Consider the following 17,210-nt stretch of genomic DNA (forward strand, 5'->3'; position numbering starts at 1 on the left):
GCAAATGTGTTGGTTTTCCCTCAAGATTTCTGCTTTTCCCTCAGTGTCCAACTTGGGCACTTTCTAGCTGTCTAAGGCTTTCTCAGCATCACCAACTGTTGAGAATCCAATATACTCACCGATTTCATAGCAGTCAGAGATTAGGGCTGTGAAAACAAGTAAAAACTTCTCTCTTTTAGTAGTAATACCCAATAAAGAGTTCTCAAGTCAATCACTTCAGAATTAATTCAAATATAGGAGAAACTAGCAGGGAATTATTTATATTCAAAGTGGATTATGGCTAACACTGATATGTTTACAAAATCAATGGCAACCTAGCACAAAATAGATATAGCTCAGGGGAATACACATTGATTAGATTCCCATGTAGTCCAAGACAGTTCTCTTTTCCATCTTCCTCATTAGTTCATTTCAAGATTTACGAGAATTGCAAAATAGATGTAACTGAGCTTCGGTTATTTAGTTTGTGTTAACTAAGCAAAAAATAATTCTACTTACCTGAAACAGAAATTCATTTGTTTCCCAGTATTTAATGAGAGAGAATGTTCAGTCTGTCTCCACATTCATCATCTGTTGCACATTAATGAATATCCAATAATGTCAACACTAACTGAGAAACAGCTGCCAGAATCTGTTACCACTCAGACGGGGGCAAGTTGCACATTCTCAACACATAAGTTCGAGCTGACTGGCACAGAGTAAGTTGCCTCCTATACTGACAAAATTTGTCCATCTTTATGCAATCCAATGTTTCACCAGCTTTGGTGGTGGCTGTGCCAGGAGGCACAGCACTGACTGTAAAGCAAAACCAGCAAGGTGCTAATTATTAAAAGACCTTTTGGTGCACTGCAGCTTTGGCATTAACACCAGCTGCCTTAGGAGCCAAAAAGACAAGTCATTTTTTACCCAAATCTAATATTACTGCTGATAAAGAAAAATCACGATATGAAAATGATGCAATTGTAGTGCCAGGTTCTGAATTGATCCTCGTAGCTAAGACTAGAAATTGTGCTTTACATTCTTCCACAGACCAACTGCACTTCAGATTACTGCTGACCTTTTCACAACAGCATTGATTCAGCTAGCTAGACTGGAAGCCAAAAAGCAAATAAAGTCACCTAAGGGGTAATGGGTTAAAGCAAGCTGCAGAACAGAGCAGAAGGCCTGACCTTCAAAAGTTCATGTCAGTTGTGCCCAAGTAAATGGAGGAAACTTTTTATTATAATTCTAGAAAAAGTTTTTAAATAGAAAAATAATTCATGTGCATGAATCTGGTCTCTCTAAGGCCACTGTTTTAAGAGTCTGAATCAGCCTAAATGTCAGTTACCCAGGTACTAATATCTAGCAATGACCTTCATCTTCCTAATACACTTGAACTGGCAAAATAGGAAACTGTGCAATTACCATTCAAGTCTACAATTTTTTTTTTCCCTGTCCATATTCCACTGGCAAGGAAGAATTTCACAGAGAGAAAAAAAATCACAACCACTCCTACTCTTGGTAATGGGAATACATTAGTAAAAATTTCAGGCTGCTGTGGGATTCCTATTGCTCAAATGATGCAGGATAGTCTTGAGATATTTTAAATAGAAATGTAAACTAGAAGCAAGAACTGAAGAACTGAATCAACTTTGCATAAAATGGAGCTTTCCTATCTTAAGAGCGCAGTCTGGAACGCAAGGGAGCAAGGAGGAGACGATGCTGTGCCTGAGGTAACAGAAAAGGTAGGAAAAGCAACAGCTACTTCCTAATCAGCCACTGCAGTGATAGGTCTGACTTCACAACCTCTCCTGGTCAGCAGAAGCAAGAATCCAACTAACGTAAGCCTTGTGTCTTCAGTTCCATGCATGCAAAGCAATGAGCAAGCACGTGGTCCAACTGCCCTTACAGACATAACCTAACTTGGGAAATTGCCTGCTTTACCCACATTAAGAGCCAGCTGATAATTTCTCAGCATAACCTCATTAGAGATTAGATCTCTCTTTTTCCAAAATGTAGTGTCTCTGAGCTAACACCAACTCACATTCACATCTGAAGACATTCCTTTGCATTCATGTGAAGCTTCTAATACATACAGATGCATTCTCTAGTGAAAGCTTGAGGGAAAAATACGAGTCATAAGAGTTAGGCTAACAAAATAATGAAAATGAAGATGACAGGTAAACAATCCTAAGGAAAATGAGAGATAGAAAGGAGTTTGCATTTCAGGGGAAAGGCATCTGCTTGTTTATTTTAGAGCACATTAAACAAAACAATAACATATTTAAAGGAATCCAAGCAAGAGAAAAAAGAATTAGAACTGAAAATACGTAAATCTAACATACATTTAATATAGCCAATTTCACCCTAATCGTTTTCAAGCACTTTCTTAAGCCTGTAAGTAGAAAGAAAATCCAATTTCTACTACTGAAGCACAGTAATCTCTACAAGGACAACTGACATGCAATACATACAGCTTCAGCGAGAGATTTCAGGACAATGTATAACAAAACAAGTCTTCAAGAGAATAAAGCAAAACAAAAAAAATGCAATTAATCAGAAATAGCAAGAAGGAAAGTGATGATGTCTAATTTAGAAAATGAAGGACAAAATTAAGACTAGAAAGAAAACTTGAAGAGCAGTAAGGGTAGAAGTTCCTAGAGCAACCAAAGGGTAAAATTCAAATTTCCCCTTCAGATGTGAAGAACAGATACACTAAATGAAAAAAATATGGCAGCGTGTCTTACTGGAAAAATTTCTGAGTACTGAAAAACATCATAAATGTCATCAATTCAATAGGAGATAACTTATATTGCTGCCAGTTTCCATAGACGCTGCACACACTTCTGTGCTCAATTCAATTACTTGAATCAATATCTCTCGTTAGATCCTTTTCTTCCCCAAGTTCAAAGAAGATGATTATTAAATAGATGCAGGTACCTTCAAAAATAGATTTTTCACATACATCTAAATAGCCAAATCAAATTGACTTCTTATTCTGTAAGATTTCTGGTAGAAAGAGGAATTATCTTTCAAGAAATTAAATCTGCACATGAATATTTTATTGAATGCCTTTCCTCAGCTGCCAGTAGTGTTAAATAAATAAAAAACGAATATTTAAACATATTTTCTATTGTATAAACAGTATGCTTACTCTTCTACACCTGCTTCAGGCTATTTTCTTGTATTGTCATGCTGTTCCTTATCAATCACCTTCATCCAATAAGCCCTGTAACACCCCAGCAAGACAATGGAAGATTGTTACACCATTATCAGAGCTTCCAGACAGCAAACCAAAACAGAAATCTGCACAAAGATACACTAGGAAACAGGCAGATCCTTTATACTTGAAAAATTCTAGCTTCCTTTTCTTAGCAGGACATTGCAATTTGATAAGCCAATCTCATTTTTAGTTTCAGCTCCAATACAGCTTCTCATGCAGTACAATAATATAATAACGTTAGATTTTTTTCTTCATTAAAATTACACGTTTCCACAAATCAATTACACTGGAAAAGCAGAGTACTGATTATTTGAAAACACCACTTAATACAAATATGTAATACAAATATACGTCTCAATTTTGAGCTGTGAGCAGAAACAGACGTATTAAAATTGCACCAATGTAAGTCAACTACATCTGGATTATGTCAAAGCCTCAACGCCTCTTAATAAAATCAGGACAGTCTGCCCTTAAATAGACACTCTTTCTGTACTACCAGTGTATAAACTCAATTCCAAATTTATCTGAATAAAAAACAGGAGAAATGCCAGGAAGGAATTTAAATTGTGCCTACTGAAATTCCAAAAAGGAAGTAGGCAATTAACCATATAGCACAGCAGCAGTCCTTCTAATAACTGCTTACCTTTTTTGCCTTATTTTTATGTGCACATTATTTTCTAATACCCAGAGTCATATCAGTAAGTCACTAGCTAGATTTTATGGGAAAAAATGTGTCAGTATAAACCAACATTTGTCACGGATTTAGACTTGCATTTTTCAGAACCGATTTTGCTTTTCCATCTACTGGAAACAATATAAATTCACACAAAGAAAAAAGCAGCAGATAATATTTACTAGAAGAGCCCTCAGTTAAGCTATTACAAAGAGCAAAACACATTTCCTGTTAAACATAGAAGAAAATAAGTATTTTGACAAGAAACAGAATGATTTTTCTACTTCGAATTTTTTGACTGAAGGTTAAAATTTATTAATAGTTAAAAGTTGTGGGGAGAAGGAGGTGGTTTGTTGGTTTATCAGTATTTGGTTTGCTTGCTTTTGAAACTATCTTTACCTCATAGCAAAGCCCTTAATTTTAATCCCACAACTGGTCTACACACAACACCTGGTAGATATCCTTCTTTGGATGCAGCAAAGCTGCTGTACCTGTTACCTATACTACAGACTCTGGGCACTGTAGGGTTTCTAGCTCTCCAAAAGCATCCTCTCCCTGTTATTTAGACATCATACCCTCAAAGCCATTGTTTAAGAACAGTGAAGAGACAGTTGGAGCATCAAGTAGCTGAAGAAAAGTCTTGCAAGTATCAGCACTTAAATTAAATTTTTTTCCCACTTCAGAACTTCCACCTGTGCACTTCTCCAAAGGGCGGTCAGAGAAAATTAACAGTATCTAATGTGCCTCCAGTGCTCCTGATGCAAAGTCCAGTATAGGATAAGTGAAGAAACGCACACACAAAAGAGGTTGGAAGGGATCTCAGAAGGTCGCCTGGTCCGGCGTCCTTTTGAAAGCAGTGCTAACTTCAGACACTGGATTATGTGGAGTCCCTGTAACCCTAGGTACACAATTGCTCCAAATTAAGGCAGCTATCCAGCCATAGCCAGAATACATTCCAGAAATAAATCTCCCAAATCATGCTTGTCCAGTCATCTAAGTGGCCTGTCACTGGCATGTGTTTTTTAGTTGGTGCTTTCATTGTTGAATTTTCTTGTCAACTTAAATTGTGAACATCCACTAGTTTTTAAAAGAAATGACCTTCCAGACAGTGAAAAAACATTAGTGATAAACTCTACAGTAATTATGTCCTTCACAGAACACGTATCATAATGAAAGAAAAGGACAGCCATAGTAACCTTATCTTGTGTTGATTGACATTTCCATTTGCTAGAATATAAATTCATGTTCTCAAAATGTATCACCCTTGCTGTTTTGTGCTATTGAAAATAGCTGGACTTGGCTGCAGTACTGAATCCCATAGCTTCTCTCAAATACTCATACAGTATACAGCTCAGTAAAAGCATCTGTACAAGGTATTCAGCCCTTTTTAGCTCACTCCGTGTTTATCACAGTAGAGACTAAATTTTCTGACAATCCCACATTCAGGAGAGAATTCAGACAGAAGATTTTAGATCAACTTGAATCATTAATGCTTTTCGTTACTATAAGGGAATCCGGTCTCAAGATAACATGATTTCTTACTGTCTGAGAAGGAAATAAAAGCAACAGTACCTTGAGAGAGGAAGAACAGGGTCTGAAAGGAATTCCTCCCTGAAACTGGCAGACTTCCAGATGAAAGCATTTGGCCTTGGAACCAAGTTAAATCACAGCATCTAAGAGACTGTTGCCTGTCACAACCTTTTCCCAAATCTAGGACCTCAAATAAAGTCTGCGAACAAAATTTGGAAGTAAAACACATCACTGGGCTCTATACAACACAGAAAATCAATGGAAGACAGAACCTCTATGACTCAATGTTGACTTACTAGTCCTCAGAATTACCTACAACAGACATCAAAGCAATCCTCACATCTTTTGTAGGTTCATGAGAAAGTTGACAGCCACTTCCTGAGTAACCAAAATCTTTAGTGGTGCAAGACAGACATTTTTTCATACATGCAGACACACACACACACGTCACAGATACATACGTCTGTCATTTCTGAACGATTCCAATTACACTACAGATTTAAAAAAAAAGGCAAGACTGCAGCACCTCACTTGATATTTTAAAAGCTGGACATGTCATTTTCAGTGATTTGGATAAAAGTACTGGCAATTTCCATTCAAATTCAAACAAAAGCAGTTTATTATAAACACAGACACTTCTCAGCATTTTATAGTCCAGCTCAGCCACAAGCAAGCTCCCGATAATTGTCAGAAAAGCAACTCAGTCTTTGCTTTGCTCCAGTTGTTTAATGCAAACACTTCCCCGGTAACAAATTGCTGTTGCTCCACTAAAATTTTTCAATTTTTTCTGCTGACATCAGTAAAAGGAAATATCACAGTTTGCATGAGGTAAGGAGCAGAACTATAACAATTTGAAGAAAGAACATTGACAATATCAAGTCCAAGTCTTAATGGATGAAGAGCAGCAGGAACTCTTTCTGCTCACAGTGAGGAAGACTGACTTAAAACATCACAATTCCTGGCGTGAATTTCTGTCCTTTTTCAGAGCTGAAGCATGTAATAGGAACAATTTGCTACAGGGGTCACAGTCATATTTTTTTTCCTCCTACCCATGAGTCCTTACAAATAATAGTCAACAACATTATCAGACTTTTGTTTAACTCATCTATAAATGAGACCAAGCTTTTTTTTTTTTTCCTTAAAAAGTAAATTTCTAAAGAAATAAAGGCTGTGAAAGGGCAGTTGATGATATAATGCACTTTGCCCTCTACTCCTAACCACCCTCCATCCACAAATCTAAAAATACATAAATGCTTCCCTGTGCCCAAATCTGGAGTCCTGGAACACAAAAAGATCTTGAGTTGTCACACTGGAGGAGTAAATCAAACTACAGAATAGAAAGACCATGAACTGCTTAAAGACAGATTGTGAATAAAACACTATTGTTTCATTCTGTATTAGAGATGATCTGCCTATTCTTGAAAAGCGACAAAAGTAAAAAGCCAAGTTTTATGTAAAAGATATTCAATTATGTTCGATACAAATCAGGAGAATGCACCTCTAACACCTAAAAAGCATTTGTTGAAGTGGAGATGGCATCCCCCTGCCCCTCCATACAGACAAACATCCAAACAGCCTCAGAATAGGTTTTTCATTGCAATCCTGCTGGAGTGAGATTTCCTTTAATAGCAATGATTGTAACGTATTCAAATGCAAGTTGCTAACAGAAGAACTGACAGTTGCAAGGTTGAATTCCTTTGGAACCATAATTATTTATGACACTTTATTACAACAACTCTAAAGCATATGGTTACCTTATTAGAAGTTAAAATTCATTTTCATATAAATCTCAGCATGACATTACACCAAAAGAATTGAAGTTACTCCAGAGGATGGCAAGTAATTTCATTTATACTGTTTCCAGAGCTTGGTAGTTGGAATATGAATTTAAACTAATTTACTTTTAAGTATAAAAACAATTCTGATAACATAAATAATCCATCTAGAATCACACAGAGCATTTCCAACAAGCTTCAGAATCTGCTTAATATAAAAAAAAAAAAATCTATTTGACAACTTTCATCCACTAGCAAGCATGCCATCCCCATCTTTCCATCTATGTAATTACTTTCAGGGAGGAGGTCTGTGTTATTTTTAATTCTGTTTCCTCCACTAGCAAGTCATAGTACAAGGAAACATGCAGTCTTATTTATTAAAGCCCGCGAAGTACAAATGCATTATTTGGGTTTTATTGACGGGAGAAGGGACTTTCACTGACAAACAAACATGCGTGGAAGTTTGAAGCTGGCACTGCCAAGTAAGTAAAGTCTTGAAAAGTAGGTTAATAGGCACCTTTTAAAGAAATTGTGAACTTAAAGATAAATAATATATATATATTTTTAACAATATCAAGTTGTATGTTTATGAAATGGGAATACATTTTTACGTTTGGATTTTTTTTATTTTTATTTTTTTTACTTTTACATTTGCATGTGAGGACTTAATTCTGGTTGAAAAACTGCCACTGAGTGAGTCTTTGCAGCAGATATGGTGAACTTGCTTATAACACTTCTACGTCCTCCTCCCACTTTCCTCCTCTGTTAACATTTCAACACAAAATTTCAGTGCATTTGCAACGAACGCAATTCTTTCCTACCAACAGCTGTCCCATTTTCTTAACGTTAGTTAATTTTGCTAAGTACATATAGTTAAGCATATATGTACATCTACGCAGTACAGAATATAAGTTTACTAAGACATTCAATGAATAACAACTGCAGGAAAAAGTAACACCTTGTGAGAAAGGTTTTTTTTTTTGTTGAGTATACAATAAACAAAAGGATAATCATCAGAAGTTGATCCAGAAGTCAAGCCAATGGAAACCATCTAAAAACCACACTCATATCTCTGCCACATGAAGCTGTGTTACTAAGTAATGTTAATGACACCTGCCAATCAACAATGTAGTGAAATTAAGACAGCTGCAATGAAAATTCTACAGTCAGTGTCAAAGAAGGAGAATTGCACATTAAATTAACTTACTTCATATAGCAGGAAATGCATCAACTAAGGATTGCCAGTTGACTTGTACCTGAAAGACCACGTGCAAGACAGAGTTTACTTCTTAGTCCATTTAAACTGCTTGGGAAGAGTTCTGTACACTAAATTGTCATCTACAGATAAGATGTAAATGATCAAAGGATTAAACGTAAGAGGTAACCTTAATTGAATTCTCTCATCTTAAGAAAAATAACAGAAGTCACATTGTACGGTTCAATATTTTCTTCTTTCTGGCAGTATAGCAACAGAGTTTTTTTGTTTTTTTTTTTGTTTTTTTTTTTTTTCATTAAAAGTCTGCTGTGTATTTGGTCTTTACTTCTGGAACAAAACCAATAACATCATAGGGCTATTTTTTCCTGATTTCTGTGAGAATAGGTTAATAAAAGAAAAGCACACCTTTTTCCTCTACATTTTGCTTTTCTTTCTGCACTGCTTTCAGAATACAGGTGTTTTCCAACCAAACTTATATGAACATAAGCATCTTTGGAATGGAATTTTTCAATATATTTGTCTTTCTGGAAAGAATTTCACAATTATGTCTGACAGCATCAAGCTTAAATGAAAAGAAACAGAAAGGAAAAGAGGCACTATGTGTCTGGGACGCACACAACAGGAAAACTCAATGTGATTTGAAAATTAGCATCAGAATCCTGAGGATCAAAGCTTATTGTCTTAAATTGATACCACAATAGTACTATGTACCTAAGTTAATCAATATTCTTGTTTCCCATAGGGCAGTAAGATAACACACTATTGTTCTACAAACCTAAGAATGAGATCTCCTGCATTACCAGATTAAATGCTTAGATAATTCACTTGCAGAGCTCTGAATCAAAATAAACAAAATGACAAGAAGAAAAAAAAAAAAAAGAGGATGAAGAAAAAAAATCAGTCATTGAATTTTATTGTTAAGTGAGATACTAATCTTTACCTAGTCTGCCCTCAGAGGCCTGGAGTAAAAGCACAACTCCTAATCCCACCCTGAACCAAACTGGCAACGTTCCTAAACCTAATCACACCAACTACCCATGGCTACCATGGCATCATGTGCAGCATCAGGCTGTGGCAGAAAAATGACTGTATGCCTGGCAAGGGAGAAGCAGCTGCAGAAAGCCACTGCATGGTGGTACGTTAGATCAGGTAGACAGTTCACCTGGTCTTTCCATGTTGCATGCTTGGTTCCATGTTCATGGGCAAATGAGTGTTCAGTTTTCTCCTCAAGGCTTTCATATGTCTCTCTAATATTGACTTCAATCTTAACAGGGTTGTACCTAGATATGAATTTCAAGGTAACACAGGTGAGAATAATGGGATTACAGCAACGTGTTCTTCATTTTGCAGGACAAATTAATTCTGCAAAAACATTAGACACATTTTGATGAGACTGCAGTATAAAATAAGAAAGATCGTTTAAATTTAGGTTGTTACAAACTCTAGGAACAGCCATACTTCATTAGTCAATATCAGTCATTTTTTGCAGTGTTGACTTTAACCATCCTAAAAGCGGTCATATTCCCTTGAAAAGCCTAACTTGTAAGTGAGTTAGTACAACTAAGAGCAGACTGATCTAGTCTTTACTGGATATATTTTGTGATTGGCATTGTCTTGCTTCATGTGATAAATTCTGAAAGATTTAGAAGCCCCAGGAACACTTTCTGCTCTCATTCACAGATGTAAATCTAGAACAGCAAATTAAATGCAGACATTCACTCATGTTTTTGAGGGTCTACTAACTCCAAAGCTTTATGCTTAGGCTGTATTTCAATTTTATGGCTTTCTCAATGCTATGGTAGACATTAGAAACAGACTTTACAGTAATTTTGCCTCTGCTGGGGAAGAATCCCTGCCTGTTAATACCACGGAGCAGCTTTTGTTCTGGCTCTGCTATAAAACCCCAAACACCTGACCTATATCAACCACGTAAAGCCTGAAGAGAGAGCTTTATACAACCAGTTTCGGGTCTCTCAAGTATGACTTTCAAATTTGCTGCCAGTTTCCATCTTTTTGACTTCACAAGCCACTATCCTAGAAAGATTTATTTTATATAATTATAACAGAAATTATATTACAAAATAGTAAATTATTTCGTAATAGTAATTATTTCAACTTTTCATATCTTCAGTTGAATGAACTTCAGACAAGACAGAGTTTTGTTACTGTGACCTGAAATGAGAAAAAAAGAGCAAGGAGCTGATGACCCCAGTTCATCCTTTGTCATCTCACAGCCCCAGCAGTACGTTAATGGACATTGCTACTAACACTGCAATTGCTAACATTAACATAGATAAGAATAAACATAAATAAAGAACTGCTATTTCTGATTATAGAAAGCATATCCAAACGAGTGATAGTTTTCTAAGCCAATCTTACAGGAAAATGTTAACTAACCAACCTCAGGACATTTAGACTGCTTCAGGAAATTGACTACACAAATACAGTTTTCTAGGCCAATAATCCCAGGCCATAATTTGAAAGATTTTCTAAGTCAAATGGGTAGGAGCCATTGCTCTTGTCCAACAGTAATGAATTGCTGAAAATCAAAAGTCAAAGAGTTAATATGAAGCTGAGTTCAGCCAACAAGTATCAAGGAGGATGTTGAAATTTCTCATTAATCCTGTAATTTAGGTCTGCTTATTTAGAAAAAGGAAAAAGACAGGAGTGAAACATTAGTACTTTGGAAATTCTACTGTATGCAGTCTCAATGGACTACTCAAATTAAGAATAATAAAAGATCAATTACACGCTAAGTGCATGGTAATTTTTTTTTATATACATATATATATATAAAATGTTTCCTACTTACTGATTTCAGAAATATTCTGTAGGAGATGGCATATCATGGATTAACTGGAACTCACACCAAACAAGTCTGCATACAGCCTATTTCTAGGTGTGCTTAATTGCTACACTGAAGTACAGATATAACAGTACTATTTAGCTTACTATAAAAGGAGAAACAATTTATAAGAAAAATAGCACTGCATCATTCTCCAAGGATTCTGCCAATAATTGTTAGAACATATCAGCCAGATTGGATTGGTGAAGACACGGATAAGAAAAATAAACAGAAGTAGAAACTGTATCAATCAAGTGATACTCTGGGGAAGTTTTGTCGCCACTCATTTAAGAAAAATGACTAAGATATTCTTGATGAAGACAATCAAAATTATTCACCTTTATGTCATCTCCCCAAAACCTGTTAGTCCAACAGGATCACTGTAACTACAAACTGAACAGGTTTTCTGCAAAGCAGTTAGTCTTCAGTTAATATTTCACAGCTTATGTGACATTTTTGAAAAGAGCAATAATGCGCAATAATTTCGTAATGACAAATTAAGATAAAATGTTTCCTTCTTCAGAGGAAGGAAGTCAGTGACTAAGTCTAAAGTTCCCTCTGAATGAACATCATGAGGGATCCTAGAGGATGCTATCAGGACACAAAAAAATAGAATAGTTCTCACAACCATTAAGGCATTTATCTTGCTAACTCTTTATGCTGAAGTAACATCAGTGTGGCGACCTTAAGAGAGCATATAAAGCAACTAACAATGCTGCTGAATTGATCTCACAAAAGTACATTCCCCACAGATCTCCTCTCACTGGCAATTTAACCAGTAAAGAAGAGGGAAAGGAGGGATGGAAAGCAGTATCAGGCCTTCTCAACAGTACACGTGGCCTTAGAATTTTCGGCCTTTTTAAGGGCAAAGCAGCCTCATCCAAGACTTCTGTCCTAACCACCACCTAAAATGCTGCTTCTGACACAGAAGTTTTCTTCATGTTCTTATATAATAGCTTTACTTTGTCAGCTGCTCCTAGAAGATCAACTAAGATTCACACAGCCTGTTTATACTCATCACCACAAACAACTGGGAGATATCCTAGACAGCACGTCATCCTACTCCAGCATACAGGGAAATAAAACACTACAACACAGTACTGAGAATATTAATCTTATAGGCTCACTTTAGTCAATGAATCCTTTTCTCCATTATATCCATTACGACAAGAATGTTCTGGGGTGACATTAGTGAACTAGAAAGGAAAAAATACCTCTTTATAGCATGACAAGACATCTTGTGGCTACAGTATCACTTATACTAGATGCCTCCTGGGGGTATGATTAGCTCAGCATGAAGCAAAGGATATTAATACTAATTTTGTTTGATGCACTCTTGTCAGCAAGAATAGACATGCATTTATCCTAACAGGGAGATTCATCCCACTTAAGATTTAAGCAGCTCTCACAATGAATCAGAATCCAACCACAATTAGGTAATAATCACTTTTGTACCAGCATAACTTTACAGGCAGAAAAGTGTTGTCAGAATTTCATGCTAGATAGTAGTAAAGAACACAGAACTGAAACAGGGAGGGAGAAAAAAAGCAATTTTTGCTTTTGCTCGTTACTGGGAACACACAGCAGAATCTCACCAAGCTCTTTTCAGAAGACATAGCTCTCTGTTTCTTAGCATCTAGAAGGTAAGGATAGTCATGCTAGTGACAAGCATGAATTTTAATTGATTTGGCTTTATTTTTCTCATTTTGTCTCTGAGCTTCCAGATTCTTCATTTGTCAATGCTTTCCCTTCTCTCTGCACTTTCAGGAGTCCTGTTGGTGTTTGTGAAATAGTCCTAGACTATGAGGGATTCTGGCTTTTAAGTAGTAAAGTATATTTGCTCACCTCCTGTACATCACATATCATGTTGGAAGAATCAATGTGACAGATTTAAATGGTGTGCTATGAAGTCATAGCTGCACATGTCATATCAGTCACCAGAGACTCTGGTTATCTGTGCAGTTGCCAGAATTTACCCATGTGACTGAAGTAAAAGAAAGCTGGTTTAACACTTGCACCTAAGTATCTAATCTGTAGTTAAACCTCAGCCAAACTGGCTAATAGACATATTTCTATATATTGCTCTGCAAATGCTTTGTCTCACATATACAACACGTGCAAACAGACCAAGAAAAACAACTTTTGTTTTTAAATATATGGCTGTATTCTATAAAAGCAGATCTCTGCTTTCTGCTTTCATTCTCTTTGTGCATTCATTTTCAGAAACAAGCTTCCTTAAAAATACTTCTCTCTAATAGTGAATAACCATTCACCTGTATATTCTGAAACGAAGAGCTGATAACTGCTTGAAGAGTAGTTACTAGAAATGGACTGTAAGAGCTTCTCAGGGTTATTTTTGTAATTTATTTTCCTAATAAATAGGTAAAAGCAAAGCTAACTGAAATGCAATTTGTCAGAGATCTTCCAAGATCAAAATGGTGCCATAAAGGTCAATAATACACCAGAATTAAGTTTAGGAGTAAGCAGGAATAACCATAAAAAAACACCATACATTAGAATTTGCACACACACAAGTGTTCTAAGTGCAATGGCAGAAACAAGAAGTTTGGAAAATTTCAAGATCCAGAACATTCTGAACTCAAGTGCCATTTACAAGCATGCATCTTAAGTACAAACTGGTTTTATCTCACTGTCTCAAAGCAAACCGTAATCTCATCTTTTAATTTTAAGGGCATAAGAATATCAAAGGCAAAACCAGAATTACAAAAGATATTTTCCCTGCTCCCACAGATATTTTGTTTGAGTTTTACTTCTTGTTCAGGCGTTTCGTTCGTTCAGTTCTTACACAGTACACACAGAAATCCACTACTCCACTATACCAACACTGACAGATTCCACCTTCAGATGCATGTCTGTGATCTCACTGATTTGAATAACAACTTCACCACGTCTTCGAGAATATTATAAAAGCCAACGATGAAATTATTCTATTTAGCAGATTAAACACAGATGAGATAAATGAAATTAGGGGGGCATACAAAGCAATTTTGCAGAAAAGCGTTCTAAGGAACGAAATGAAATCCTTTGCAGGGCTGGAAGAAGTTATCGCTTGGCTAACCAATTTGTCACTCTGTAGCTACCCCTTGTTGATAACAAGAAGAAAAAGCTATTCATCTTCTAGAACCATTCTCCATCTAGCAAATTTACAATTTTATAATACCTAGAAATCCTCTTTCCTCTATCACTGTCTCAGATAGCAAAGAAAGCTGGATTTATTCAATTCTGTCATGCTTCATTCATACATACATACAAGTAGTCAGGGATATGATTTGCCCTTCCAAAATTCAGTGCAACACAGGCCATACACAAATTCAAGCTTATTTCTTCCCAAAGCTCATTTTTTTACCCCACCACTAACACTACTAATGTACTGTCGACACCAGAATTACTTGACTTGAGGTTTTTCATCTTTTGGCATAGAGAAAAAAGGAAAATAGAAATCTGCTACTAGTTGAATAAAAACACTGGATATCGCTTGTAATTAAAAATGAGAAAAAGGACTCAATTCTGCATCTGACAAGGAGCCTTGAAATTGTCTTTTGCTTTCTGCACAAACCTCGTAGTGCCCTTATACAGCAGTTCTCATGCTTTTTTCTTTTTGTAGCAAAAAAATATGACAAATAGTCATAGTCTTAGTGCCTTCTAAAAGAAACATATAAATTGTTTTTGCAGACACTGGAAGTGCATATATAGGAGCATGCAAACTTCTGTTTGCAGAGAACTGACTAAATACCACAAGATTTGTAAAAACAAGTTACTAAATAGCTTGATGAACTGTTTAAAGCAGTCCTGTTCACTTAAGCACTTTTTTTTTTTAATCAACATAGGATTATTTAAACCCAGTCTATGCAAACCTCTTTTATCCTTTCATCTTGACTTCCAATTTTTCATATACTTTAAAAGCTTGTCCAAAAAAAAAAAAAAAATGTCCATCCCATCAGTAGTGCCACTAGATGAAAAACCTAGGGGAATTTTTTTATTTATTTATTTTTTACAAAGTAGTTTGAAACTTCCTATAATAACCAAAAGATTAAATACTGCAGACTAATATACAAGAACATTAAAAAAAGCCTTCTAGGCAAAGGCAGGAAGAAATGTACTGTATGCTGATTCATCAATCCATTTTCTAATACGTAGATCATTGTTAAAATAACAGCAAGGCTACAGAAAACGCAGAGAAAAAAAAAGGAGAATATTGCATCTTTTCCTGTGATGGAATAATAACATCAACAGAAGTACCTCAGCTACAGTCTATCAGAAAAAGCATCTTCTGTATCATAGAAAGACCACTTCAGACAAATACCTGGTCCACAGAAATACACCAGGAAGTACAGCAGACCACCATTTCTGTGTTCAAGTCTCCCTATCCCTTCACACTAGCCTTCCTCACGATTGCCAGCAGAACGCACACTTCTTAAGTTTAATACATCTTACACAGATGTTACTCTCTAGAAAACATTTTACAGGGTAGGTTACAGCACTTGAAAAACGGTATTTTGGAAGCTGTCATGACAGCATGACCATAGCATGCCAATACAAGAACACACCAATGAAGGAGAACAACAGAATCTGAACAGTCCAGCACCAATTCCCCCTTTTTTGATGGATTATCTCAACTTCATACATTCAAAAAGAGCCCCTTTTGAAAACTGATACTCACTATCGTGAAATTCAACTTTGCAATGGAATTAATTCTTCCATCACTTCTTCTATACTATTTTTCTGAGCATGTTGTTAAGGGGGCAGGTCTTTCAATATTTTCTTTACCTTCACAATATGCGGAGTCCCCTGGACAGAGAGATAACCATTCTTGCATTCGCAGGTAGCCTTTGTGTTCCAGTTTTTACATTCTGAATTTTCACCACACCTGTGTCCTTCTGCACAGAAGTTATGGCCTAAAACACAAGGAAATGCAAATAGGTATTAAAACATGCTTACTTCAGGTTTAATATTTACATCAACCATATTAATTTCTTGAAAGCTTCAGCATGTTATATGTTAGAAATTCACTCTATAATCAAATTTGGTACACAGGCTTTTTTGATTCCTCCATCAATTTGTACTCAAGTATTTTTTTTTCCCCTCCAAGCATTCAGTTGCCTGGATGGCTTTAGCAAGGAAAAAAGACAACTTCAGAGGAGGAAACCATAGCAATACATTAATCTTCTACAGAATCTATGCACTTTATATATTTAACTTGCACTGAAAAATAAAATGAATGTAATATAAAAATTAAGGTGCAGTTATACTCTCTTTAGCCATTTATGCTAACACAGTATTTGTCTTTTTTTTTGCCTTTATAATTGAAACCAAGCACTGGAACCCAAAACTCCTCTATTCAGCATCCAATTTATCATCTCTAAGCAAGATTTCTATTCTGTTAACATTCTAGATATTACCCAAGAGACAAGACGTTTGTTGTTTGGTTGGGTTTTGGTTTTGTGTTGTTTTTTTGTTTTTTTTTTATTTTCTTTTTCACTGTTTCCCCTGACACCATGACATTCCAGGCTATTTTCTGCTCCTCCAGAATAATAATTATCTTTTGAACGAGTACACAGCATTAACGAGTTTAATTATTATTAGTGGATACTGCAACTAAAAGTCTACATAACATCAGTGCATTACATTAGTCACTATAAAATACCACACTTCAATTTAGTGTAGATTACTACTACCGTGCTGGGACTTGAGATACATAGATAATCAACTTTAGACAATGATAAGCCACGATAAAAAAAATACACACACCTCTTTCCTTCTCATCCAAACCTTTAAAAAAGGATTTCATTTTTCTCAGCATGTTTTCATTACAGTAGTCCTTATATCATTTTCTGCACCAAAAAAGTAATGATACGAGGCTCTCTTTAACTCAATCTTTAATCGTGTGACAATTTCTTGGCAACTTTAATACTTGTAGGTAGCCAATAGGTCAATCTCCTGATCAATTT

General features: G+C 35.9%; 1 protein-coding gene across 1 annotated transcript in view; it reads right to left on the reverse strand.

Moving 5' to 3' along the window:
- The window catches only part of NELL1 (neural EGFL like 1), a 278,173-nt gene that overhangs the window by 176,653 nt on the left and 84,310 nt on the right, over positions 1-17,210 (reverse strand). The window contains 2 exon segments of the mRNA XM_085223918.1: positions 16,030-16,053; positions 16,056-16,157. Of these exon segments, the coding sequence (XP_085080044.1) occupies positions 16,030-16,053; positions 16,056-16,157 (126 nt within the window).

The sequence above is a fragment of the Meleagris gallopavo genome, chromosome 5 (assembly GCF_905368555.1).
Source record: "Meleagris gallopavo chromosome 5, MGAL_WU_HG_1.1, whole genome shotgun sequence".
In the NCBI taxonomy this organism is placed as follows: domain Eukaryota; kingdom Metazoa; phylum Chordata; class Aves; order Galliformes; family Phasianidae; genus Meleagris; species Meleagris gallopavo.